This window comes from Ostrinia nubilalis, chromosome 26, assembly GCF_963855985.1.
Source record: "Ostrinia nubilalis chromosome 26, ilOstNubi1.1, whole genome shotgun sequence".
In the NCBI taxonomy this organism is placed as follows: domain Eukaryota; kingdom Metazoa; phylum Arthropoda; class Insecta; order Lepidoptera; family Crambidae; genus Ostrinia; species Ostrinia nubilalis.
Genome location: NC_087113.1, coordinates 2,625,510 through 2,652,615, shown reverse-complemented (window position 1 = coordinate 2,652,615; position 27,106 = coordinate 2,625,510). Strand labels below are relative to the sequence as shown.

At 42.6% G+C, this 27,106-nt stretch overlaps 1 protein-coding gene across 1 annotated transcript in view; it reads right to left on the bottom strand.

The window, feature by feature from the left end:
- The window catches only part of LOC135084363 (protein enabled), a 44,633-nt gene extending 19,055 nt beyond the window's left edge, over nt 1-25,578 (bottom strand). Inside the window, exons 1-7 of the mRNA XM_063979141.1 lie at nt 24,675-25,578; nt 14,738-14,903; nt 6,046-6,201; nt 5,377-5,495; nt 2,934-3,057; nt 2,157-2,216; nt 234-355 (exon numbers count right to left, since the gene is read on the bottom strand). Of these exons, the coding sequence (XP_063835211.1) occupies nt 234-355; nt 2,157-2,216; nt 2,934-3,057; nt 5,377-5,495; nt 6,046-6,201; nt 14,738-14,903; nt 24,675-25,201 (1,274 nt within the window). The 5' untranslated portion in view covers nt 25,202-25,578. The remainder of the gene's footprint in view (nt 1-233; nt 356-2,156; nt 2,217-2,933; nt 3,058-5,376; nt 5,496-6,045; nt 6,202-14,737; nt 14,904-24,674) is intronic.
- Between the last annotated feature and the right edge of the window lie 1,528 nt (nt 25,579-27,106).

Here is a 27,106-nt window from a genome sequence, read left to right as displayed (position 1 = left end):
CAAACATTTGTGTGCATGAACATATTTGTTTGTATTGGACTGGGTGTTATCTATGTATAATAAGTATGTATTTATAAAAAAAAAGTATTTAAGTATGTTTATATCCGTTGTCTAGTACCCATAGTACAAGCTTTGCTTAGTTTGGGACTAAAAGCGCAGTGTAGAATGTCTAAGGATATTTATTTATTTATTTATTATGGCTGGAATGATGATAAAGGTAGCCCACGGCTCACCTGTTGGTGCGATGATGCGTGGGCGTGGGCGCGGGCTGGCTGGGCTGGTGCGGCAGCGTGTGGTGCACGCCGTGCGGCGGCGGCGGCGGCGCCGGCGCTGTCGCCGGGCCCGCCGGCGCTTGCTGGAAGACATATTGATGTCACATCACTGGTTCATATTGATAAACACATGCTTCAACTCATGTTGGCCTTACTACTTTTGATTGCAAGTAAAGTTAAGAAAACTGATGCAATTTGGGGTACACTGTCATTGTAAAAAGTATCGTACAGTAGTTTAATCCTTCAAGGCCCGCGAATCTAGACACAATAGATAATCAATTGTTATGACATTCATTAATGCCGTCTGGGACTCAAGCGGTTAAGAGAAACCCACACACTTCAAATACTGACATTAAATGTATATTAGGAAATGTTTATAGTTTACGTATAGGTCTAGGCCTGAGGTATGGGTGCGGCACGGGCGGAAGGGATGACATTGACATATTATGACATGACAAAGCATACAAATCTGAAGTCTCGCTGACATTTGACGTAACAAAAACACCCTCCCGTGCCGCTTCCCATACCTCAGACACTGACTGATTCATTAAGCGCTGAACCTATAGCTAAGCTAACTTTTTTCTTTGACTACAAAGTGTGATGTTAATAAAATAAAGAAGAACGGTCACGCCCCATACAAAAAAGAACCCAGACCTGACAGAAACGAGACATACCTCAGTTTTTTTGTCATGTCTTAATTAGTTAAATTATATATTTTTTATATTCGAAATCTATGTATAACACCAAATTATTACCCTTTGTTTTTGTTCAGGCGTCATACAAAAACTAATACAAAATGCCTATTTATCACCAAAATTGGTAAATGTATGTACCTAAATGTCTATTACAGCTGCTATGGAATGTATCTAGGTGACCTGGAGATACAGCCGGATTATACAGGGTGGTTATACATATGGAACGATAAGTGATCTCACTCGATTATTTCTAAACTATACAAGATATCGAAAAACTAGTTACTGATTCTGAAAGTGCTTCACGAGCTCTTTCAAATGGTACCAATAATAGGTTACAGATTATGGAAGCTAGTAACATTGAATTTTTGGTTTTTGTAACTTCTCGTTTCCATCCTGTATAATCCGGCTGTATCTCCAGGTCACGTAGACATTCCATAGCAGCTGTAATAGACATTTAGGTACATACCAATTTTGGTGATAAATAGGCATTTTGTATTAGTTTTTGTATGACGCCTGAACAAAAACAAAGGGTAATAATTTGGTGTTATACATAGATTTCGAATATAAAAAATATATAATTTAACTAATTAAGACATGACAAAAAAACTGAGGTATGTCTCGTTTCTGTCGGGCCTGGGTCACAGATGACCGTTCTTCTTTTGATATTTTTTGACTGTAACAATAGCAAAGTGTAAAGTAAGATTTTGTTTGTCAAAACCTTTAAATAACATTCCAGCATGGTAATCTTATCCTAATCGGAGTAATTACAAAACCCGTTTAAGTAGATTTTTATCAAAATAACAATTACAACTCGTAGTGCCAGTTTAAAAAAAAAGTATCTCACAGACACGACATTTACGAGAAATCAAAATTTACAAACACTGCCATCAATAACAACACTTTTAATACATAATACTCGATCAAAAATACGTAAGCACTGAATAAAAGCAAAAAAGAAATATTTAAACCTATTTTACAACATAAAATGAAATAAAAAATAACGACAAAAGTTAATAAACCAACGCCAAAAGAAAAAGTAATTTTTAGTCCATACTTTTTACAGAATGCAATCCTCTTTTGCTTTTAGAACTTATTTTACAACACTCGTGTACATACAAACTATCTACAGCATTACTAACAAGCGTGATAAAGAAAAATGAACCCTATCGCCAACGACATAAGCACTAACCTGCTGATGGGGCGGCGCGTGGTACTGACTGGGCGCCGCGTGGTACTGCGCCGGTCGTTCCTATTTATTTAGAATGGTTTATGGTTAATGTATGTGATATGTACAAGCGACCAGCCTATGCTGACCTTTGGGATAGATTTAGTAGGCAGTTCGTAATGGCGCAGTTACACTATGCGAAGTTGATCGAATACAAGCTAATCAGAAGCACGGAAGTATGGGCGAAACGAAATGAATTGAGTGTTTACACTATCTGATTCGCGCATAGTGTAGCTGCGCCATTAGGCGAAGGGAAATGTAGTGATATGAAAATATCTAGACTGCTATTACTAATTTCTAAGCAAGATAGGCTGGTAGCCTGAGGAATGATATTACGATATTGACTGTACTTTTTTAACAATCTATATTCTAGCTTAGAAATTAGGTAATAATAATCTAGAGTAGACAGAAATAAAAACTTGTGATTGTGATATTACGACAGGGTTTTTATACAATGAATAAAATGTTAGAGCAAAATATATTATTAAGTTTAGTTAGGAGCAGAATGACAGCTGCTAGTTGTATCTATCTATTCCACAACTGTTATCATGACAATATCACCTGCGTAGAACGGCTGACGTTATAATATGTTTAATTACGTTGCGTTGGAGTCACGTGCCTTTTGATAGAGTCGCGTTACATTCGAATCGCGTCGCTATCGCGTCGCGTTAGAGTCGCAGTCACGCTACCTTCGCGTCACAGTTACGCTACAGTCGCGTCGCGTTAGCGTCATATGCTTACCTGCGTGGGATGGTGGTGTGGCGCATGGTATTGACTGGGCGCTGCGTGGTACTGAGGCTGCGCGTTATGAGGGGCGTGGTATTGGGGTTGCTGCAATATGGCCGCGTCTTCTCGCGTCATTGTTCTGGAAGTAAAACACTTCTGGTCAAAATATGTGAAGACTGAAGAGAAATTGCACACTCACTGCGGGCGCCCGTCTCACAGTCGCGACAGCAATATAATTACGCGCGAGCGATAAGGATGGGTAGCTTGGGGTCATTGGACAAAATTCTACGTGCTCCCGGACCAGACTATAGCAGACTTTGGAAATAGAGGGTCTATGATCACACGAAATTGTCTTCGCTTTTCCTAGATATCAAGAAAATCTAACGAGGAACGCCATCTGCGTTTGTCGTTATCTCAAAAGAAAGAAAGAAAGAAATAGACTTTATTGAACACAGTAAGCCCAAATTATAAACGATAACAACAAAAAACGAATATAGAAAATAGTGGGCTACTGTGTCAATAGGCTCCCGCTCAGCATTTATCCTGACATGCTCGTAAGAGCATGTCAAGAAACTGGTCTTCCGCGAGAGCCCTTTTTGTGGCTTCGCGCAAAGACGTCAATTGTTGGATAAAAGCCTCTCCTCCAGGATTTTCAAGGCGAGAGTATTCACTCTCGCCTTGAAAATCCTGGAGGAGAGGCTTATAGGCAGCAGCTACTTACAGGGCAGATTTGTACCATCCTAGACTGTATCTCACGTAACATCAGGTTCGATTGCGGTCAAATACCTTGCCTTGCATTGTTATGCATAAGAAACATAATGACTGATCCTGCTAGGTTTGGCTACGAAATGATCCAAAGGCCATCCAGAAGCTTCTTCACAAATGTATTTTGACATACAAATAGGTAATTTATGGTGTGTAGGGAAGGGTCCATGCACACAAAGTCTTTTAGACACTCTCGATGCGCTTGCACTTGCACTTCTCTGCCTGCTCCGCTCTGCTTTGGTGGAAACCGGGCCTAAGGCCGGCAATACACGGACCGCTTGAAGTAGTCAGGGTCGACAGCTTCAAGCTGCGACTGCACAGTGAACTGCAGAGTTCTATGGACGCACATACACGAACCGCTCGAGCAGTTGCAACTGATTCGGGCGGTCGACAGCACGGTGAATTTTCATCGTGCGGTCAAGCAGTCGCCAGCCATACACTGACTGCTCGAGCTGTCGACAGCTCTCGCGCAGTTACCTCCGCCCACTTTCTTCATTCCACGGCGCGCGCGCTTGTGATTTGTTGAGCAGTTAATACCAACTGCTCGAGCAGTTATCACTGGCAGCTTCGAGCTGTTGTCTCTTGACTGCAGGAGCGGTCCGTGTATGTTAATCACTGACTAACTGCTCGAGCTGTCCGTGTATTGCCGGCCTAAGAGCGCTAAGACGCGTCGGCAGCATCTCAAAAGAAAGAGGTGTACATAGGCCCTAAATGTTTACTAATCTCTAGTTACCTATACCCCATGTGCAACCCAGCCTAAGTGTGGGATGCAGTAGGAGTTTCATACAAAGAATACTGACCGCCTCGAGTTGATACGGTTACGATCCCTTTCCGGGTTGATAAGTGTGCTACGTCCTTAAACGTGTGTTGGGGAAAAAGTCAGAGACGTTGTTGGTATTTAGTTTGCATTTACACGCGCAGTAGTAAATGGCCGTACAAGCAGCACGGACGTAATGTGTAGCGCCATCTATGGTTTTTTATATGAATTGGTTCGTTTACTCCTTAATCGTTCGTTCCGAAATCGCACCTTACTGCTACGCTCACAAGAGCGCAATTTTTTTTGTGTTCAGAATTGATCTACGTCACAGCTCAAGCGTCAGGGCTTGAGCTGTGACGTAGATCAATTCTGTATAAGCAAAGTAATTTAAATAAAACTTAATTTTAAGAAGCATTTATTGTATTTACGATTGGTAAACTTTAATCTAGTGGTGTTTGTATAATCGTACCATCTCTAAAGTCCTAATTAATAAACTTCAGTGTTGCGATAATTCGAAATTGGACAAACAGTTTTAAAAGGTGTAGTGTCGGAAAATAGTCACGGTGAAGTAAAGTTATTGTTTTTATTAGCTACAATAATTTTTTTGCTACAGTGTTTTGTCATAAGTATTTCAAAATTATTTAAAAAGTGTAGATGTTTTAATTATTTAAATTACTACAGTCAATATTATTCCTAAATATTACGATTTTTCATTAAAGAAGAATAACAGTGCTGTTGGAACAATAAACGTTGATGGCGACGATGATCGACCGAGCGTGTATAGAAATACGCGTGTGTTCACAGGCGCGTGGCGGTCCTGACTGATTTGCAACTTGAAGTTGTCGCGCGCTGTAGGTAATTATCTCGGCCGGCATAGGCGAGTGACGGAGGCCTGACATGTGTTGGTTTGGAACAACGTGTCTAATCTCTAGTTACCTATACCCCATGTCCTCGTCGTAGGAGTGTGCGTTGTTGTGCCCGTTATACGGCACGGGAGGGTTCGGCGGCTGCGGCGGCGGCGGCGCGGAATTGCCGCTCGGTTTGTTGGCTAGGATCTGGAAGAGAAAAGAATGAATATGAAGATGGTAGTCAAGAAACCAAAACAGCTGCCACAATGGGCTGTTAGCAACACAGCTGACATAATGTACCTATATTGAGAACAACTTGTCTAGGTGGTAATAGAGATGTGCCTGATTAAGTATGTGTAAGAAAAAATAGTCATTTTAGGTAGGTCACCATAAGTATGGGCCATGATAAGTTTAAGTAAGAGCTACGAGAAGTTCTTTTACCCAAAACTGGGTCAAATAGTTGATCTCTGATTGTTGACACTGTTGTTGAGACACGAGGTAAATAAAAAGGTATCATCATCATCATCATCATTTCGGCCGCAGGACGTCTACTACTGAAGACAAGCCTCGCCCATTTTCTGATTCGTTGGTTAGAAGCGGCAGCATCTAACGCCTTTCTGCAATGTTATAGTCATGTTCACTTTGTGGGTAGACGTCCTACGCCTCCCTTGCCTCCATTTTAGAACTTTGCTGCCTCACAGGCCTCGGGCAAAGACCAGGAATAAACTATTTTTCGGTGCAAAAACGAGGATATTACCTCCAGCGTGTGCATCATGGCTCGCGCGAAACTGTCTGCGTCCTCGCGACACGAGAAGTTCAGTCCGTAGACATGCCTCGCGTCCCGCCATTGATGGAACGTCGCCGTCGCCTGGTTGTACTTGAGACCGCGGACGATGCCGCAGTTTATCACCACCTGGAATTTGATAAAAGGATGATTTAGCTGGAAATATGATCTGAATATTATGCGAAATTCAATCTTATTCGTTTCACAAAACTCGGCATACAAAAGAACGAACAGTTCAATTCAGTTCAGTTTAAAGTAATCCCGCTGAGCTCTCAAATGCATTACCTTCTGTAATGCTCCCAAAACGTTAGAAGACGTTTCGAATGTTGCTATCCCTCTCACCCAAAGCGAGATGCCAGCATGAGCGACAGTGACAGATAGACCCGAAACTACGTGAACAGAGTTACGGATTAGCACTGCTGAGGGGATCCAGCCATGAGCCTACCTTATTGTTCATTCTTACCTAAGTATCTAAGAGCGGAAAACTCGGCCTAAAAGTCTTAGTTCCTCCTCTGAGCCAGTCTACCCTTTAGTGAGCCAGACTGCCCCTTTCCAGAGCCAGACTATCCCGCCCTTTCCTGAGCCAGATTGCCCCTTTCCTGAGCCAGACTGTCCCGCCCTTACCATGGCCCAAAAGTCCATAGATCCAGCGCTTCAAGTTGTTGTCACGTTTTGGGCAGAACAGCGCGTGAGGATGTGTTTATAAAGATACTGACCTCATGGTCGTTGAGCTTCCTGCCCACCACGCGGAAGGTGTTGTGCTGCGTGTGGTGGTAGATGTGCACCTTGGACACGTCCGCGCTGAAGCCCGACGGAATCCAGCGCTTCACGTTGTCGTCGTACACCATGACGGGGCTAGTGGAGCTTGACGTCACACGGCAGCGAGACTTCAGGGATGAGGGAGCTCTGTTACGTCACATTACACCACCCGCTCTAGTATCGTAGAAATCTACTCAGTTACGAGCAAATCCTGGCCAGGGGTTTACAAGGGGTACATATTTAGGGCCGCTGCTCATCTGGAAATGGTACGTCCCTACATCAACCTTTCGTCCTAAATGTCAAAGCGCGAAGGATCCTGCCAAAAAACTTATTTAACCCTCCCTGGGACAGACTGCCCCTCTGGCTCCTGGTTTTTATGAACCACCTGGGGTACCTACCCTAAAAGCTACCAGGAGCTGCCTAAAGCTGCCTATGTATCTACAGGTGTAGATACATAGGCAGGCAGCTGCTCAGAAAGGGTACGCCTGTTTCTTGATAGAAGAAAGATACTAAGGTATTTGAGTGCCACAACTCAACGATACTGACCTCATGGTCGTTGAGCTTCCTGCCCACCACGCGGAAGGTGTTGTGGATACTTTGCTGCTTGAGTCTTCTTCTTCTGTGCCTTTTCCCATTTCATTTGGAGTCTGCCTCCCTCGTTTTAAAGGTGCCAAGACAGTCTTAGACTAAGCTACTTGTACCCTTAAACTTGAGGATACTGACCTCATGGTCGTTGAGCTTCCTGCCCACCACGCGGAAGGTGTTGTGGATACTTTTCTGCTTGAGTCTTCTTCTTCTGTGCCTTTTTCCATTTCATTTGGAAGGTTTATAGGTACTAAGATAGTCTAGCTACTAAAGTGCTCTTAAACTTGAGGATACTGACCTCATGGTCGTTGAGCTTCCTGCCCACCACGCGGAAGGTGTTGTGCTGCGTGTGGTGGTAGATGTGCACCTTGGACACGCCTGCGCTGGAGCCCGAGGGAATCCAGCGCTTCACGTTGTCGTCGTACACCATGACGGGGCTAGTGGAGCTTGACGTCACACGGCAGCGAGACTACATGCACTTGAGAGCTCAGCGTTAGCCGAAGTTTCGAATGTTACCCCTCTCGCTCAAAGCGAGATGCCAGCATGAGCGACAGTGACAGATAGACCCGAAACTACGTGAACAGAGTTGCGAAGAAGCCCTGCCAAGGGGATCCAGCCATAAGCCTACCTAATGTTTCATTCTTAAGTGTCTAAGAGCGGAGGCTCTGTGTATCTTAGATGCTTCCTTGGGCCAGACTGCCCCCCCCTTTACTGGGTCAGACTGTCGCACCTCCGCCCAAAAGCACACTGATCCAGCGGTCATAAGATTGTTAGATTATCCTTGAGCAAAGACAGCTACTTGGCGACTTGAGCCTTCTTCTGTGTCTGCCTTCCCCGTTCTAAGGTGTACCTCGGTGTTGTGGATACTTAGCTGCTTGAGTCTTCTTCTTCTTTCGTGCCTTTTCCAATTTCATTTGGGGTCTGGTTCCCTCGTTTTATAGGTACTAAGATAGTCTAGCTACTAAAGTGCTCTTAAACTTGAGAATACTGACCTCATGGTCGTTGAGCTTCCTGCCCACCACGCGGAAGGTGTTGTGCTGCGTGTGGTGGTAGATGTGCACCTTGGACACGCCCGCGCTCGAGCCCGAGGGAATCCAGCGCTTCACGTTGTCGTCGTACACCATGACGGGGCTAGTGGAGCTTGACGTCACACGTCAGCGAGACTACAGGCACTTGAGAGCTTAGCGGGGTTACTCCCAAAACGTTAGCCAAAGTTTCGAATGTTGCCATCTTGCTCACCCAAAGCGAGATGACAGCATGAGCGACAGTGACAGATAGAACCGAAACCACGTGAACAGTTACGGAGTAACCCTGGCGAGGGGATCCAGCCATGAGCCTAATTAATGTTTCATTCTTATGTGTCGAAGAGCGGAAAATTCGGCCTAAAAGTCTTAGTTCCTCTGAGCCAGTCTACCCTTTCCTGAGCCAGACTGCCCCTTTCCTGAGCCAGACTGTCCCGCCCTTACCATGACCCAAAAGTCCATAGATCCAGTGCTTCAAGTTGTTGTCATGTTTAGGGCAGAAAAGCGCGTGAAGGTATGTTAATAAAGAAGATACTGACCTCATGGTTGTTGAGCTTCCTGCCCACCACGCGGAAGGTGTTGTGGATACTTTGCTGCTTGAGTCTTCTTCTTCTGTGCCTTTTTCCATTTCATTTGGAAGGTTTATAGGTACTAAGATAGTCTAGCTACTAAAGTGCTCTTAAACTTGAGGATACTGACCTCATGGTCGTTGAGCTTCCTGCCGACCACGCGGAAGGTGTTGTGCTGCGTGTGGTGGTAGATGTGCACCTTGGACACGCCCGCGCTGGAACCCGACGGGATCCAGCGCTTCACGTTGTCGTCGTACACCATGACGGGCTAGTGGAGCTTGACGTCACACGGCAGCGAGACTACAAGCACTTGAGAGCTCAGCGGGGTTACTCTCAAAACGTTAGCCGAAGTTTCGAATGTTACCCCTCTCGCTCAAAGCGAGATGCCAGCATGAGCGACAGTGACAGATAGACCCGAAACTACGTGAACAGAGTTAAGGAGTAGCCCGGCCGAGGGGATCCATACCTTGTTTCATTCTTAAGTGTCTAAGAGCGGGGGACTCTGTCTAAATCTTAGATGCTCCCTTGGGTCAGACTGGCCCCCTTTTCCTGGACTACTTAGCTGCTTGAGTCTTCTTCTTCTTCTGTGCCTTTTCCCATTTCATTTGTAGTCTGCCTCCCTCGTTTTATAGATACTAAGATAATCTAGCTACTAAAGTGCTCTTAAACTTGAGGATACTGACCTCATGGTCGTTAAGCTTCCTGCCGACCACGCGGAAGGTGTTGTGGATACTTAGCTGATTGAGTCTTCTTCTTCTGTGCCTTTTCCCATTTCATTTGGGTTCTGCCTCCCTCGTTTTATAGGTACTAAGATAGTCTTAGACTAAGCTACTTGAGGGTCCTAGAGTCTAGCTACTAAAGTGCTCTTAAACTTGAGGATACTGACCTCATGGTCGTTGAGCTTCCTGCCCACCACGCGGAAGGTGTTGTGGATACTTAGCTGATTGAGTCTTCTTCTTCTGTGCCTTTTCCCATTTCATTTGGGTTCTGCCTCCCTCGTTTTATAAGTACTAAGATAGTCTTAGACTAAGCTACTTGTACCCTTAAACTTGAGGATACTGACCTCATGGTCGTTGAGCTTCCTGCCCACCACGCGGAAGGTGTTGTGGATACTTTGCTGCTTGAGTCTTCTTCTTCTGTGCCTTTTCCCATTTCATTTGGGTTCTGCCTCCCTCGTTTTATAGGTAGGTACTAAGATAGTCTAGCTACTAAAGTGCTCTTAAACTTGAAGATACTGACCTCATGGTCGTTGAGCTTCCTGCCCACCACGCGGAAGGTGTTGTGCTGCGTGTGGTGGTAGATGTGCACCTTGGACACGCCTGCGCTCGAGCCCGAGGGAATCCAGCGCTTCACGTTGTCGTCGTACACCATGACGGGGCTAGTGGAGCTTGACGTCACACGTCAGCGGGACTTCAGGCACTTGAGAGCTCAGCGTTAGCCGAAGTTTCGATTGTTGCTATCCCTCTCACCCAAAGCGAGATTCCAGCATGAGCGACAGTGACAGATAGACCCGAAACCACGTGAACAGTTACGGAGTAACCCTGGCGAGAGGATCCAGCCATGAACCTACCTAACGTTTCATTCTTAAGTGTCTAAGAGCAGAGGACTAGGCCTAAAAGTCTTAGTTCCTCCTCTGAGCCAGTCTACCCTTTCCTGAGCCAGGCTGCCCCTTTCCAGAGCCAGAATATTCGGCCTTTTCCTGAGCCAGACTGCCCCTTTTCCGAGCAAGACTGTCCCGCCCTTACCATGGCCCAAAAGTCCATAGATCCAGAGTCTTCTTCTGTGTCTGCCTTCCCCGTTCTAAGGCGTCAAGACCGTCTAGACTCTAGCTACTTGAGTGCCGTAACAAAATGGGCCCTTATACTTGAGTATATGGATACTTAGCTGCTTGAGTCTTCTTCTTCTGTGCCTTTTCCCATTTCATTTGAAAGGTTTATAGGTACTAAGATAGTCTAGCTACTAAAGTCCTCTTAAACTTGAGGATACTGACCTCATGGTCGTTGAGCTTCCTGCCCACCACGCAGAAGGTGTTGTGCTGCGTGTGGTGGTAGATGTGCACCTTGGACACGTCCGCGCTGAAGCCCGACGGGATCCAGCGCTTCACGTTGTCGTCGCACACCATGACGGGGCTAGTGGAGCTTGTCGTCAGCGAGACTACAGGCACTTAAGAGAGCTGAGCGGAGTAACTCTCAAAACGTTAGCCAAAGTTCCGAATGTTGCCATCTCGCTCACCCAAAGCGAGATGCCAGCATGAGCGACAGTGACAGATAGACCCGAAAGTACGTGAACAGAGTTGCGAAGAAGCCCTGCCAAGGGGATCCAGCTATGAGCCTGCCTAATGTTTCATTCTTATGTGTCCAAGAGCGGGGGACTCTGTCTAAATCTTAGATGCTTCCTTGGGCCAGACTGGCCCCCTTTTCCTGGGCTACTTAGCTGTTTGAGTCTTCTTCTTCTTCTGTGCCTTTTCCCATTTCATTTGGAGTCTGCCTCCATCGTTTTAAAGGTGCCAAGACAGTCTTAGACTAAGCTACTTGTACCCTTGAACTTGAGGATACTGACCTCATGATCGTTGAGCTTCCTGCCCACCACGCGGAAGGTGTTGTGGATACTTAGCTGCTTGAGTCTTCTTCTTCTGTGCCTTTTTCCATTTCATTTGGAAGGTTTATAGGTACTAAGATAGTCTAGCTACTAAAGTGCTCTTAAACTTGAGGATACTGACCTCATGGTCGTTGAGCTTCCTGCCCACCACGCGGAAGGTGTTGTGGATACTTTGCTGCTTGAGTCTTCTTCTTCTGTGCCTTTTTCCATTTCATTTGGAAGGTTTATAGGTACTAAGATAGTCTAGCTACTAAAGTGCTCTTAAACTTGAGGATACTGACCTCATGGTCGTTGAGCTTCCTGCCGACCACGCGGAAGGTGTTGTGCTGCGTGTGGTGGTAGATGTGCACCTTGGACACGCCCGCGCTGGAGCCCGACGGGATCCAGCGCTTCACGTTGTCGTCGTACACCATGACGGGGCTAGTGGAGCTTGACGTCACACGGCAGCGAGACTTCAGGGATGAGGGAGCTCTGTTGCGTCACATTACACCACCCGCTCTACTATCGTAGAAATCTACTCAGTTACGAGCAAATCCAGGCCAGGGGATTACAAGGGGTAAATATTTAGGGCCGCTGCTCATCTGGAAATGGTACGTCCCTACATCTACCTTTCGTCCTAAATGTCAAAGCGCGAAGGATCCTGCCAAAAAACTTATTTGACCCTCCCTGGGACAGACTGCCCCTCTGGCTCCTGGTTTTTATGAGCCACCTGAGGTACCTACCCTAAAAGCTACCAGGAGCTGCCTAAAGCTGCCTATGTATCTACAGGTAGATACATAGGCAGGCAGCTGCTCAGAAAGGGTACGCCTGTTTCTTGATAGAAGAAAGATACTCAGGTATTTGAGTGCCACAACTCAACGATACTGACCTCATGGTCGTTGAGCTTCCTGCCCACCACGCGGAAGGTGTTGTGGATACTTAGGGTTCTTACACACGAACAGCATTTTGCTGTCGACGCATGTAACTGCAGTCGACGTCAGAAGGCGACGGCTAGCTGTCGACATGCTGCCGACGTGCTGTCGACGCGTTCGCGGCTGCCGCCGGCAGGTGGCGACAGCTAGCCGCCTCCGCCATTTTGAAGGTCAACTGTCAGTAGTCCAGGAGCTTACACGCACACCTAATGAGTTCCGAACAAATTGATTTGGAATTGCTAAAAAATTAGTGCTGTCAAAAACAATGAAATAATATGGAACTCGAATTTAGAAGGCTACCATAATAAAACATTAAAAAATAGAGCATGGGCGTCGGTGTGTGTAGTCTCGTTCTCTATTCAATAACATTTCTTAAACCCACAATGACCGGTTCTTTCTCTTTCGTCGACGACGACGGAGTAAATGCATCAACAGTGTTTCTTCAATGAAATCCATTTTCAACTGGCTGGCTCCTGTACAAAGACGTACGCCGACACGGTCGCCGCAGCAAGCTGTCGACTCGTCGACGTCTGCCGTCGACGTGTCGACAGCTTGCTGCGGGCACGTCGACGGCTAGCTGCCGACAAGTGACGGCGACTGCGGTCGCCTTTGCTGTCGTCAATGTGCTGCTCGTGTGTAAGAGCTCTTAGCTGCTTGAGTCTTCCTCTTCTGTGCCTTTTTCCATTTCATTTGAAAGGTTTATAGATACTAAGATAGTCTAGCTACTAAAGTGCTCTTAAACTTGAGGATACTGACCTCATGGTCGTTGAGCTTCCTGCCCACCACGCGGAAGGTGTTGTGCTGCGTGTGGTGGTAGATGTGCACCTTGGACACGCCCGCGCTCGAGCCCGAGGGAATCCAGCGCTTCACGTTGTCGTCGTACACCATGACGGGCTAGTGGAGCTTGACGTCACACGTCAGCGGGACTTCAGGCACTTGTGAGCTTAGCGGGGTTACTCCCAAAACGTTAGCCGAAGTTTCGAATGTTGCCATCCCTCTCACCCAAAGCGAGATGCCAGCATGAGCGACGGTGATAGAAAGACCAGAAACTACGTGAACAGAGTTGCGAAGAAGCCCTGCCAAGGGGATCCAGCCATAAGCCTACCTAATGTTTCATTCTTAAGTGTCTAAGAGCGGAGGCTCTGTGTATCTTAGATGCTCTATTGGGTCAGACTGGCCCCCTTTTCCTGGGCTACTTAGCTGTTTGAGTCTTCTTCTTCTTCTGTGCCTTTTCCCATTTCATTTGGGGTCTGTTTCCCTCGTTTTAAAGGTGCCAAGACAGTCTTAGACTAAGCTACTTGAGGGCCCTAAAACTTGAGAATACTGACCTCATGGTCGTTGAGCTTCCTGCCGACCACGCGGAAGGTGTTGTGCTGCGTGTGGTGGTAGATGTGCACCTTGGACACGCCTGCGCTCGAGCTCGACGGGATCCAGCGCTTCACGTTGTCGTCGTACACCATGACGGGGCTAGTGGAGCTTGACGTCACACGTCAGCGGGACTTCAGGCACTTGAGAGCTCAGGGTTAGCCGAAGTTTCGAATGTTGCTATCCCTCTCACCCAAAGCGAGATGCCAGCATGAGCGACAGTGACAGATAGACCCGAAACTACGTGAACAGAGTTACGGATTAGCTCTGCTGAGGGGATCCAGCAATGAGCCTACCTTAAGTTTGGTTTAGAAGTGTCTAAGAGCGGGGGACTCTGTATAAATCTTAGATGCTTCCTTGGGCCAGACTGCCCCCCCTTTACTGGGTCAGACTGTCGCACCTCCGCCCAAAAGCACACAGATCCAGCGGTTATAAGATCGTTAGATTATCCTTGAGCGAAGACAGCTACTTGAGCCTTCTTCTGTGTCTGCCTTCCCCGTTCTAAGGTGTACCTCGGTGTTGTGGATACTTAGCTGCTTGGTACCTCTTCTTCTGTGCCTTTTCCCATTTCATTTGGAGTCTGCCTCCTTCGTTTTAAAGGTGCCAAGACAGTCTTAGACTAAGCTACTTGTACCCTTAAACTTGAGGATACTGACCTCATGGTCGTTGAGCTTCCTGTCCACCACGCGGAAGGTGTTGTGGATACTTAGCTGCTTGAGTCTTCTTCTTCTGTGCCTTTTCCCATTTCATTTGGCTGGCTGCCTCGTTTCAAAGGTGCCAAGATAGTCTTAGACTAAGCTACTTGAAGGTCCTAGAGTCTAGCTACTAAAGTGCTCTTAAACTTGAAGATACTGACCTCATGGTCGTTGAGCTTCCTGCCCACCACGCGGAAGGTGTTGTGCTGCGTGTGGTGGTAGATGTGCACCTTGGACACGCCTGCGCTCGAGCCCGAGGGAATCCAGCGCTTCACGTTGTCGTCGTACACCATGACGGATGCGCGCGCGCTGCTTATGGATTGCTCGCTGTGGACAAACAATGGGAATTGTTAGAAATTGTGGTCAGCATTCAAGACTGTGCCCATTTATAGGGCACAGATTGTAGGGGCGCAGAAAAGACCTGACTGGATAAAGACAAGGGCGTATAGAAACTTACACCAGGCGTATAACAGGCTAGTAACGTACGGCATTGCTACTCGGCAGGAGACAACTCTCTAAAATTACCAGAGGCAAATGAAGTATTTAAAGGATAGGGGAGGTAGGCTAAGATCTGGTCATGGCCAAGGCGTATACAAGGACAACTGTAAACTGCCTAAGTCCGATCTACAAAAACTTTATTCCTATAGATCCTTTGTATGTTAAACGATAAAATATTTAGATAGCTGTTTCACTGACCTAAATTCAGTCCTAAAAATCGACCCATCAATTATGTGCCGGAAAATAATCAGCTCGTCAATTTCTTATCCATTTACTCCAGTAACCTTGGTTACATTTACATCACCTTAACTACCTTCGAAGAGAGTTCAATTTTGTTTATCGACAACCAAGGTTAAGACATTACCATAAGAAACATGGTGACTGGTAGAATCACTACTGTGATATCAGATCTATTACTTTCAAATAATATGTCGTCCAGGTATTGGATACATACAGATCAGGCTGTGTAAGTGTTGGAAATATTCCGAGGCGATCCCGGTTTTCCTGAAGTTCAGATAACCCTGCCTTGATTAATCTAGCCGATTCCACGCAGCAGCAGTAGACGACTTGTTGTCACGTTTTCTGACGGTATTTCATACAAACACATATACATATACAAGTAGAAACCAGGGCACGACATCATGTGCTTTATCGACTGGGGAACATAACCACACTTGCACTCTAAGTTTGAGCCATCCAAGAATCCCGTGAACAGATTGTCCTTACTACGGTCGACCTGCGTCCGAAGTCTATTTAAAGACTTCAAATTAATACCCAGGCCAATTTATTACCCGTATTCATAAACGATACTTAAGTGAAGCAGAAAATCGAACGCACAGCGATCAATAGATCTATGCGATTGGTTCGTGTGTAATGTTTGTGAAGACGGGCGTAAGATTAAGTATTTTTACTAAGTAGACGATCTTATTATTGCAGGAGTAATGTTGCTGGTTCGACCCGCATTACATCAGCGGACGTGACGTAATGACGTAAAGGGCCGGCCCACGCTCCCTACGCCTACGATTGACAGCCCCATCATGCGCCATCTGTCATTTTTGCACTTCATCAGATAATATTAGAAAAAGTATTGTCTATCTACATAATACGGCAACTGGGCCTCTAAGATTCTAGAGTAGATTTTAGTTTATTTGGTGTTTAATAAAACATTAATGGTGGGCCCAGTTGCCGGGAAAAGAAATTAAAATTGAAACCGGGGTTTGGCCCGAGGACCAAGCCAAAAGTGGGCCAAGTCGCTGGAGACTCTTAGATTGAAATCCACCCAGGCAAAGTCGCGGGCAAAAGTTATATTACTAATAAAATCATTTTTCGGTAATAAATTCGTTTTATTTAATTAATAATCCACTTAATTCATTTTAATTTATATTATACCATTTAGATTTTTGAGGCAATAATTAACACTAATCGAGTATTCTTACTAATAAATACTTTTAACATTGCATTTTATAATTTTAACAAATAAATACCATTTTCCAATGAAAAATATGTTACCTTTTTATACAATCAATTATAAGTTAACGTATTTCAAACATAATCGACTATTATACTGTGAGGAAGGAAACTTTATTTATTAACATTTGGCATGTAACTCCTTTAGGTTTTCCTGTAGCCTCGATTTGCAAGGTGCCTATATTTTATACAATGCCAGTCATTCTTTGTAACGCCTTTTTTTTAACAGCTTATGTGACTGCACCAGACAGTCTGCCAATAGAGAGAGATGGCGGGAGATCGTGCGGAGAGTTGTATCCGCCTCTACAACCGATGTGAACAACGCCTCAACGTGACCACGACCGCTCCGCCAAGAGCGTAACGAATAAGAAGAAGTCATTCTTTAAAGTTTCTTCGTTTTTTCGTTTTACCAAATGACGTCCACTCAAATATTCCCACAACGACCGGTCCTGCTGTCAAAGCCGTTTAGTCTTCTGTAATATTTTCATAGATAAATTGATGAACGTACCTAAGTAAATAATGTCATATACGTGTGATACCATTTAAATACCATACCGCCTAGTTTTATAAGTAGTTTTTTTTGGGTCAGATTGTTTGCTTGCAGTAGAACTAATGCCCGTTTTCACCATCGATCCCTAATTTTTAAGTGACCCCTACGACAACAAAATTCCTGTTATGTGTTACCATAGGGATCCCTTAAAAATTAGGGATTGATGGTGAAAACGGGCAGTCTATCAGCCCCCTAGAAAAGTTGCAAAATGCGACAGTTTTCATGTCGATAAATGGTCGAAAGACCTTGTTGACAACGGATTCGATTTTCGATTTGATCAAAAAGTGCCACTTGTCTAGACTCACAGATCAGTGAACAATGCCAGAAGTATTACTATGTGTTAATTTCATGTAATAAATAAATATCGATTTTCAGTACTACGATACACTCAACCGGTCGATATAACCACCTCTACCCCGGTTATGCAACAGCATTAGTTTGAGAGCGGACGTGGGCCGGATTGCCTGAGAAGGTCGCGCGACGAGCGGACCAGACGGTGTCATAGTACGGGGGCGACGCATCCTCGAATTGGGTCATGTGCCTGTGGAAATTCGAATTTCGAACCAGTAGAGCTATTGGTTAATTTATTTAAAACAGTTGCTAATGTTGATGTCGTGCCCTGAGTGCCCAAGCAACTGCACTCAGGATTTGATGAGTGCTACTAACAACGCCACTCTTGTGGCGGAGTTTTGGGCTGACACTGTGTAGGTTTGTTGTCGACACAAAAAGAAGAAGAAGTTGCTAATGAGGGCCATAGTTTTTACTTAACAGTTGGCACCACTAGCGAGTGACAGTACCTTCAGTTGGCGTCACTGTCTTGGCCACACAAACAAGAGAGCCTTACTCTACAATAGCGCCAACTGGTGATCGCTAAAACGATAGATCTTATTGAGGAAATTCCAATTTTGAAGTAAAAGTATTCACAAACAATACTATGAGGTCACATAGTGCGCGTGGACGCACAGGGTGACACACGAACCAATCACAGAGCTCTATTCAACGGTCTGCGTTCGATTTGCTGCTTCACTTAAGCAAGCATCGTTTGTGAATACGGGCGTATGTCTATTGGCTAACTTTTTAAACAGTTGCCAACTATTTTTCAATATACACTGTCTTTAAAAGGATGTCTCAGGATGCTCTCAGCTGATTCATAATTGAGATTAACCTCAATACAAGTATGAGTTACTTCATCAATACAAATAAAGGAGATAATCCGTTACATAACACAGACTTTGACAAATGATAAGAGCCAAAAAAAAGAGACGGGGGCGAAGGCATTCAAGATGAGAGACAATTCAAAATAATAGCGAGATTAGAAAGGAAAAGTAAATAATTTTCAATGGGAATCATTAAGTAAGAAGTATCTAAGTACTTAACTGTCGCCATAACGACATTGTTAACAGCATTGTTGTGTTTCGGTAGTTGGAGGTAAGAAGATAGCCAGTTCCTCTGTGATTGAGGATTCCAGAGGTTCAATTCCAATTTCTGCCTGATCATCACTTTCCATCAGTTAAGAATGTTGAGATGCAACTTGATGCAAGCCAAGACCTTCCCCGTAATAAGTAGTTAAAAAAACTTTAATGAATATTATGTTCCTTTAAGTTCTATAGGTACAAATCCAATGTCCATTTAATATCCCTAAAATTGCCGAATAATGAATTCAATTACTAAGGAAAGGTCGTAGTGGAGGTAATTTGGGGACATTGAGACCTTTCCAATTTAATTACGACGGAACCCTGGACCCTGGGCACAGGAAACAAATGTCTCTATGGGCGTTTATTTGAACCAAATAATGTTCAAGAATACTCTTGAATTAACTCGGATAATTTAATTACCTAACGGCCCAATAATAATTCAAGTAATGCATGGTATCGATGTAAATATGATTCTCGCTATTAAGGTAATTAAAGAACTTTTTATTGAGGCATAGGATTTAAGATAAAGTTGGTTGCCAAAATAACTAATTCTTAAAAACACTTCATTCTAGTCATGAAAACAGAGTAAATTTTCAATTGGCTCTGAACTTTGATTTTGATCAACTTTTGGAAACAACTATTTCATTTAAGTTCGTGGGTTAATGACGTCATAGTACCTACCTCATTCTCCCAAAATATGTATAAGGGAGAGTCGCGTAACGCGTTTGACAGCTCATAAAAGTATGTCAATTGACTGCGGTGTAGGGTGTTCCCTGCCTTATTACCGACTGCGTTATGTTTTCTTAAATTTCCTCATTCATTTTCAAGTCGCACATCGTTCATACATGTTTCATTCATTAGTAATATTAATATTCACATAAGAACAGTTAGCTAAGAGTTAACAGCAGCTGCATGACCAGCTGGTGGCTCATCTGATAATGTTTACACTATCCCCCGATTGTTTCGGCGATTGCTTTGCGTTTGCATGAGAGGTCGCCGACAGGTTTAATTGCTTTGAAAATATTGTAGACATAGTTTTAAGACGTTCGAGTAGGCACCTAAATTATTTTTTGTCTATTCACAAAGCAGTAATAAAAAAGTTATTAAGCAGTAATAAATTGTAAAATAGAGATAACTTGGGCAAGAAGCCTAAATATTAATTTTAATTTCTAGAGTTTAATTTAATTATTGTTAATACCTAAATACCTATTCATTCAATAATGGACTCCCTTTATGTTCTTAGAGGTTCGACAAGTGTCTTCACAAAGGCCCAAAATCTTTCAATTTAGACTCAATAAAAAAAAGAAATGCTTTATTTATACTAATTGATTGATTTAAAATAACTCGTATTATGAATATCGCTCAAAAATTAATTGAAATAATCCGAGGACAGATTTAAGCCAGTCATGTAATTTGAAAATGTTATATCGTAGTTTGTACTAAAAAGGTTAAGTTTAGATTCAAAACTTAATTCAACCTCAAGAATATCATCGCAACTGAGTTTAATTTAAAATTCAGGTCTAATAAAATTAAAACCGGAGGTAAGTTATCCATATTTACACGACCCAGCTACTTAATACAATGTAAATAACAATATTGATTGAACCACCGGCTCCTAACAACTTCTTATCGGTAGACTGATAACAACGTATTCTCAGAAACTTTTGTTTATATTAAATTACTAGCGGCCGCCCGCGACTTCGTACGCGTGGATCCCGTTTTACCCCCATCTATCTTACGCGGTTTAGATTTTTTCATACAAATGTTTTTTCCCGCTAACTCCCGTTCCCGTGGGAATTTTGCAATATCCTGTTGTAACTAAGCTTTAAGTTTACTAAGGTACCTGCATGCCAAATTTAAAGCGTCTAACTTAAGCGGTTTACATTTTTCATACAAAAGGATTTTACCGCTAACTCCCGTTCCCGTGGGAATTCTTAAGTATACTATAACCTGCCCAGGAGTATCAAGAATAATTGTACCAAGTTTCGTTAAAATCCGTCGAGTAGTTTTTGTTTCTATAAGGAACATACAGACAGACAGACAGACAGACAGACAGACAGACAGACAGACAGACAGACAAAAATTTTACTGATTGCATTTTTGGCATCAGTATCGATCACTAATCACCCCCTGATAGTTATTTTGAAAATATATTTCATGTACAGAATTGACCTCTCTACAGATTTATTATAAGTATAGATTAATTAGAACAGCTAGGATCTGGAATTCGCTGCCTGCTACCTGTCTTTCCCGAACACTTTAATCCGGGCTTCTTCAAGGTGAGAGTGAATAGGCACTTAAAGGGCAGATATGTACCATCCTAGACTGCATCTCACTTAACACCAGATGGCCTAGTGTGAGTTTTTTTCAAACGCGCTCACTCAAAAAATGACATTAAATGTATGACGGATTGTACAGCGCCCCTAGCGGGAAACTTTCAAAAACTAAAATTTTCATACATTTTTTAAACGCGCTCACTAGTGAGGACGTTTGAAGTTAACTCACACTCAGCCCACAGGTGTGATTGCAGTCAAATACCTGCTTTGTTCTGCATAAAAATCGTAAAAGCTAACAAAAAATGCTCATAAAATAAAAAAACTCCTCAGCCAAACAAATTATTTTTATGGGACCAAACGGCAACTATTCCGCGTCGAACAAAAAAAGAATCACGTAAATTGGATCAGAAATTTCGGTATCAGTGCACTGTATATAAAAAAAAACATTACGAACCTCCTCCTTTTGTTGCAGTCGGTTAAAAACCTTTCACGGTGACCCGATTGCATTTTAAATAATAATTATGAGGAGGAATTAATTGTAATTTTTAATTTAACAAGCGTAACAGTTATGCAGGTGTGAAGGTGCATTTTTCAAGGCACATTCCAGCTGTTAGCCCAAATGAAAATAATTGGTTTATGCACCAATTATTGTGCTTGCTACCAACCAATTAAGTTACGTTTTAAACAAATAAGTAAAATACTTAGAAGAGGGACGATGACACCTGGTCCTGTGTGCTTACCATGAGTTTACGTTAGGTGTGCTCGCTAGCGACTGCGTAAAAAAGATGACATTAATCGTATGACATATTGTGCAGCGCCCCTAGCGGTTACTTTCAAGAAACAAAATCTTCATAGAGAATTTTGACGTACTCGCTAGCGAGCACACCTAACGTAAACTCATGGTAGGTACACTGTTAATATTGAAATTTTTATAGTACAGTCAGCGTCAAATAGTTCGTGACATACAAAAGTAGGCAAAAAGTTATTTTGTGTTGTCAACTTTTGGGGCACTTTGACGCGAACTACTCGTACTTGACTTGTCACGAACTAGAGGTATTTGACGCTGATTGTTGTACCTAGTAACTCGTGTGTATTATATCAATTATATGAACCGCATATCATGTAAGTGAATAAATACATAATAGTAAATAAATAAACATTACTTTTAAGGTCAGCGAATGTGACAAAGGTTGATGATAAACTAGAGTACATACATAGGCTAATTAAATATTTTTCCATTTAACTATACTACTACCAGTACCTGTTACTTAGTAACAGCACCAGTATTTATTTAGTTTGTTTTGTGACAGAAAGTACCTTACATATTATACGATGATCGCACATAAATCCTTGGACATTATACACTGCGCTTCTAGTCCCAAACTAAGCAAAGCTTGTACTATGGGTACTAGACAACGGATATAAACATACATAAATACTTTTTTTTGTAAATACATACATATTATACATAGTAACAACACCCAGACCCGACACAGAAATTAAAATTCATCATTTCAATTTCTGCCCGGCCGGGAATCGAACCCGGGACCTCTCGGCATAGTAGTCCGTTCCGAAAGCACTACACCAAACGACCGATAATCAAGCAAAAGACCTTAGATAGCAACTGTAATTGTAATAAATTCTATTATTATTTTGCATCAAAAATATCTGTCTAATAACTGTACTTCTTAAATAAAACGTTTGCCAAAGAAACCAGCCCAATTGCCGTTAATATACGTCCTTGCAACATTTAAAGAAGTAGTTCTACTATATTAAACGTCAATAACGGCCCACACCATAGCCCAATCATGTAACACAGTCTATGGTGGGCCACCATTGCACCATACGGGCGATGTGGGCTCACAATACGGGCAAAAAATTACGAGTGGCTTGCGAAACTATGGTTTCGAGAAAGCAAGGTTTGTGATTATCATAAAGTATGTGATAAATTTGAATTTAACGGTGTACGTGCTTCGGAAAGTAATAATTGGTCTGATGATTTGTGAACTGACTAAATTAGTATGATGAATCTTGAAAAATGGTGTCTGTTTATTGGAATATCTGCTAAGATGAAAGATAGAAATGGACTGTGACATCCGGACTTATTGGTAATCCTAATAGTAGATAGAAAATAGCACTTTCACATTTTATAAATTGATTTATTTTCAACAAGTGAAGTGGCTGTGAAATAGTTATTTTAATAGTTTTGTAATTGTAACATTGACCCTTCCGCTGCTTATGGTAGTAGCAAAAAAACTGGGTAGCCTCTTTTTCAGTAATTTTACAGGACTAGATAAGTACTAGAGTTAGGCATTTACACGTATGTTATTATCAATAGTATAAACAACCTTCATTTGTTCATTATGTAGCCTCATCATCATCATCATTTCAGCCACAGGACGTCCACTGCTGAACATAGGCCTCTCCCAATGACCTCCACATCGCACGGTTGGCAGCGGCCTGCATCTAGCGCCTTCCTGCTACCTTTATCAGGTCGTCGGTCCATCAAATCTTTTGTGTAATAGTAGAGTTCTAATCCACAGTGGATTCCAGCTAAATAAGTCTACATCTCAAGGCTGAGTTGCACTACCTAACTTTGACCGTAACTATAACGATAACCGGTGTTTTTTGTATGGAGTTTGACGGATTTTTGACGTTTGTTAAAAAAGATGGTGCAATCCAGCCTAAATCATCACTGTAGATTACGAGTATAAACAATATAAGGTGCAATAATTAAATTTAACTGTTCCTCTCCATTCCTAATGTAGGTTATGTAGGTAAACACGAACATAACGTAGGATTCCTCGACATCCTTGCAGTATAAACGCATCCTCATAATTATTATGTGGCAATAAGCCAATAACTAATTACGTAAAACTACGTTTCCTACCGCAAATTGGTTAATTACTTGTAATAACAACTGTAATTAAAATTATCTGATAATAATTTTCATGTTAACATAGTTTATGTTTGTTTGTTTATGGTAAACTTTGAAAGTTATAAACGATTTTGTGAGTTCTTTCTCTGAAAAATTAAGTATTTCGAAGAAAAGTAGGTTAATTTTACAAAGCCTTATCGATAGAGATTCATAGAATTCTGTTATTTACAAAAACATAAAACATTAGTAAACACAAGGCTTTATTTCTAAAGTGTGCCAAGCGAGAATTAGTCAAACGCCATTAATTTGGCTTCGTTATATTAAACAATGCGCATTTGCCAATATTTTAATTTTTCTATCATGAAACCATTGACTGGTCGACTGCAGTATGTTTTAAATAAAAAAATTAAGATCAAGAAAATGACGTCGAATCTCATGTTACCTATCTCTTGTGAAAAATACATTATTAGTGTTGGTTGAACTCAACAAAAAAAACAAGTAAAACTCTCTCTAAAGCATTTCACTATTTCTGCTCTTGAGTAAAAATGGTCTGAACCTGTCATCGCTCACTCAAGTATAGTCAACACTTATTGATATTAAGATTAATGATCGTTTTGAAGTGTCTAGTGTAAAAGTACAGTCGACAGCACATTAGACTAACACCTATATTCACAAACGATGCTTGCTTAAGTGAAGCAACAAAGCGAACGCACAGCGTTGAATAGAGCTCTGTGATTGGTTCGTGTGCCTGTCTGTGCGTCCACGCGCACTGTGAGACCTCATAGTAATGTTTGTGAATACGGGCGTTAGGCGTTGCACAATCTTACTTGAACTATAACAAACGTCAAAAATCTGTCAAAGTCCATACAAAAAATACCGGTTATCGTCATAGTTACGGTCAAAGTTAGGTGGTGCAACTCAGCCTTAAAGTGCAACTAAAAAGTTGTATTAGCGGCGAATTTCCAACAAAAATATTTAAGGAATTGTTAGTAAAAATGACACGTGATAACTTACTGAGCCCAGTATTCTTCCCAGTTCTTCTCTTTGGTCGACCCGTATCCCCGTGGTAGCGTTGCAGTCCTGGACCTTCCATTCCCATTCCAGGTCGCATTCGATGCTCTTTTGTCTGGAAGACTCAACACAGACATTCTCTGTTGAGGCTCAGACCGAAAAGACTTCAGCGAAGTCTGAGACCCCATCTCTTCGGACTTCAAACTGGTCTGCGACCCTCGCAACGACTGCTCAATTACTCCATATTCACCATTCCTGAATTCGCCATTTAAAGATTGACTTCCTGAGTTCACCTCACTCATTACTCTGTTAAAAGGAGTCCTAGGGGCTCTACGGAACTCTAAGGTATCCCCTCTATTGAAAGACGACGTCCTTTTAGCCATTTTCGGCGATTCATGGACGCTTGTCAAAGAGGACAGCTTCGAATCTTTCTCCAAGTCGATCTCATGCTCCAGCTGGGACTGGACGCTGGCCAGCATCTCTTCCAAATCCCCCAAATCGGGATCCACGTTCAACTTTTGTCTTCGCATTATCACTGTTTGGAATGCACCGTTGTATCACAGATCACTACACAAAACAAAGTGCTGATGGGTTCTTTTGCCAATTTGTAAAACAATTATTTGTAAGCCGCATTTGCAGTGGGAAAAAACACCACAATCTCCGCTCTGAAAGACCGATACACGGAAATTGTAACACAATTCCTATCGCGCGGAAAAAAATTGAAAAATACCACGCGCGTTCACACGTCCATCCGAGAACGCAAGCCGCGCGCTACTGCCCCGATCGGCACTTATCGGGTGCGCAAACGCAAGACGGTCAACTTTTTGCTTCGACTCCGGGATATCAATTGAAAGCTGGGACTTGACATTTCACAGATTGTGAACACATGACCCACTTTTTTGCGCAATTCAAATCAGTGACGTTACAGGATATCTTGTTTATGCGCTGACACTCGATTGATAAGATTTTATCAATGTATTTTCGATTTCAACCGCATTTCGTATGATTCACGGAATCCAGGAAGTTTTATTCTGAGAAAATGTAGCAGGATTGAAATTAATTCAGAATGAGTAAGATTGCTGACGTTAATACGTATAAAATGTTTGAATTTTTCTTTACAATTTCCTTGACATTGAAGTCAATCTAACCGTAACCTAAACTTTTATCGGACTATTTAGCCTAAGTTAACTAATACATATTTTAGAAAAAAATGCTGACTCTTTTGCACAAAAGCTAAGTATGATCCATCCAGTGAGGAAATGCAAGTAGCCTTACTGCCTTAGGCAGCCTGCCTATCCCTCGTGGATACCTCTCTTCAAAGGTTTATGATTTATACAATATACTGATACCTTTTTTACGGGGAAAAATGCGTTGAATCGCATACCTACCCCGCGGGGGCAGGGTAGGTTATGTGGGGCTCACCACGTCAGAAGGACGAGGCATACCCACCAAAAAGACCCCGGTGCTCCGTCACTCGCCATAAGTGGGAGGAAACTGTAGGTTTCCGGACAAAGCCTTCTCTACCACAGCCCAGTTTAACTTATGTAAAGCATGAAGACGATAAACTCAGAATTTCCATAGACAAAGTGTGTCAACCATTGTCCATTAGCTTCGGTATTGTCTCTGGTGCTACGATATTGTGTCGATGAATTTCTTCTATTGTTTGCCTTACTGAATAGTTACTATTAGGTAACTTTGTTTCGAATTAGTCAAGGTATTGTAGGTTAATATGAGTTTATTTTACAACTGTTAAGTCCAGTATATTATAGTTTTTAGACGGTAGACTTAAACTAGAGTTTTTTAAAGGAAGAGGTCAACAATAGCTCAACGCCTTTGTGTTTTTTTTTTGCAATAAAAATGGTTTGCACAGTGTGGGGACCGGACTGAAACGGTGTACCTACTTTTCGGGATCAAATTTCGAGAGAAATTAATATTAATGTGTTTTATACGTCGCTAGCGATTCATGTCATGGTGGTGCATACTTATTGTTTATGAAATCAAACATTTTTAAAGTTAATTATGATAAGTTTTTTTAAGTATTTCACACGAACTGAATTGAAATTAAATAAGTGGTACATATAATTACTCTATTTTCGTCATCATTAGGTATTATTCTCCCAAACAGATAATAAGACAATCTTTAACTTGTTCTAGGTCGTCTTCTCAACTGATCCACTATCTTTAGCTTGACATAAGATATCTTGAAGATAAAGTTTCCTAGTAGGTATACTATAGTCTGAACAAATCCAATTTGAACCCTATTAAGAACGCCATAAGAGCTATCTGTCCTAGCCAGATCTGTAGACAATGATCGATTATGTTTGTACAAATTGTTGGTATAAGTACAGATGGTCAAATTGTGGCTTAAGTAGTTGAAATAAGGGGTATTTTGGTACAAAAATGGCAGATAAGCTGCCGGCTGTCCATTGTCTTAG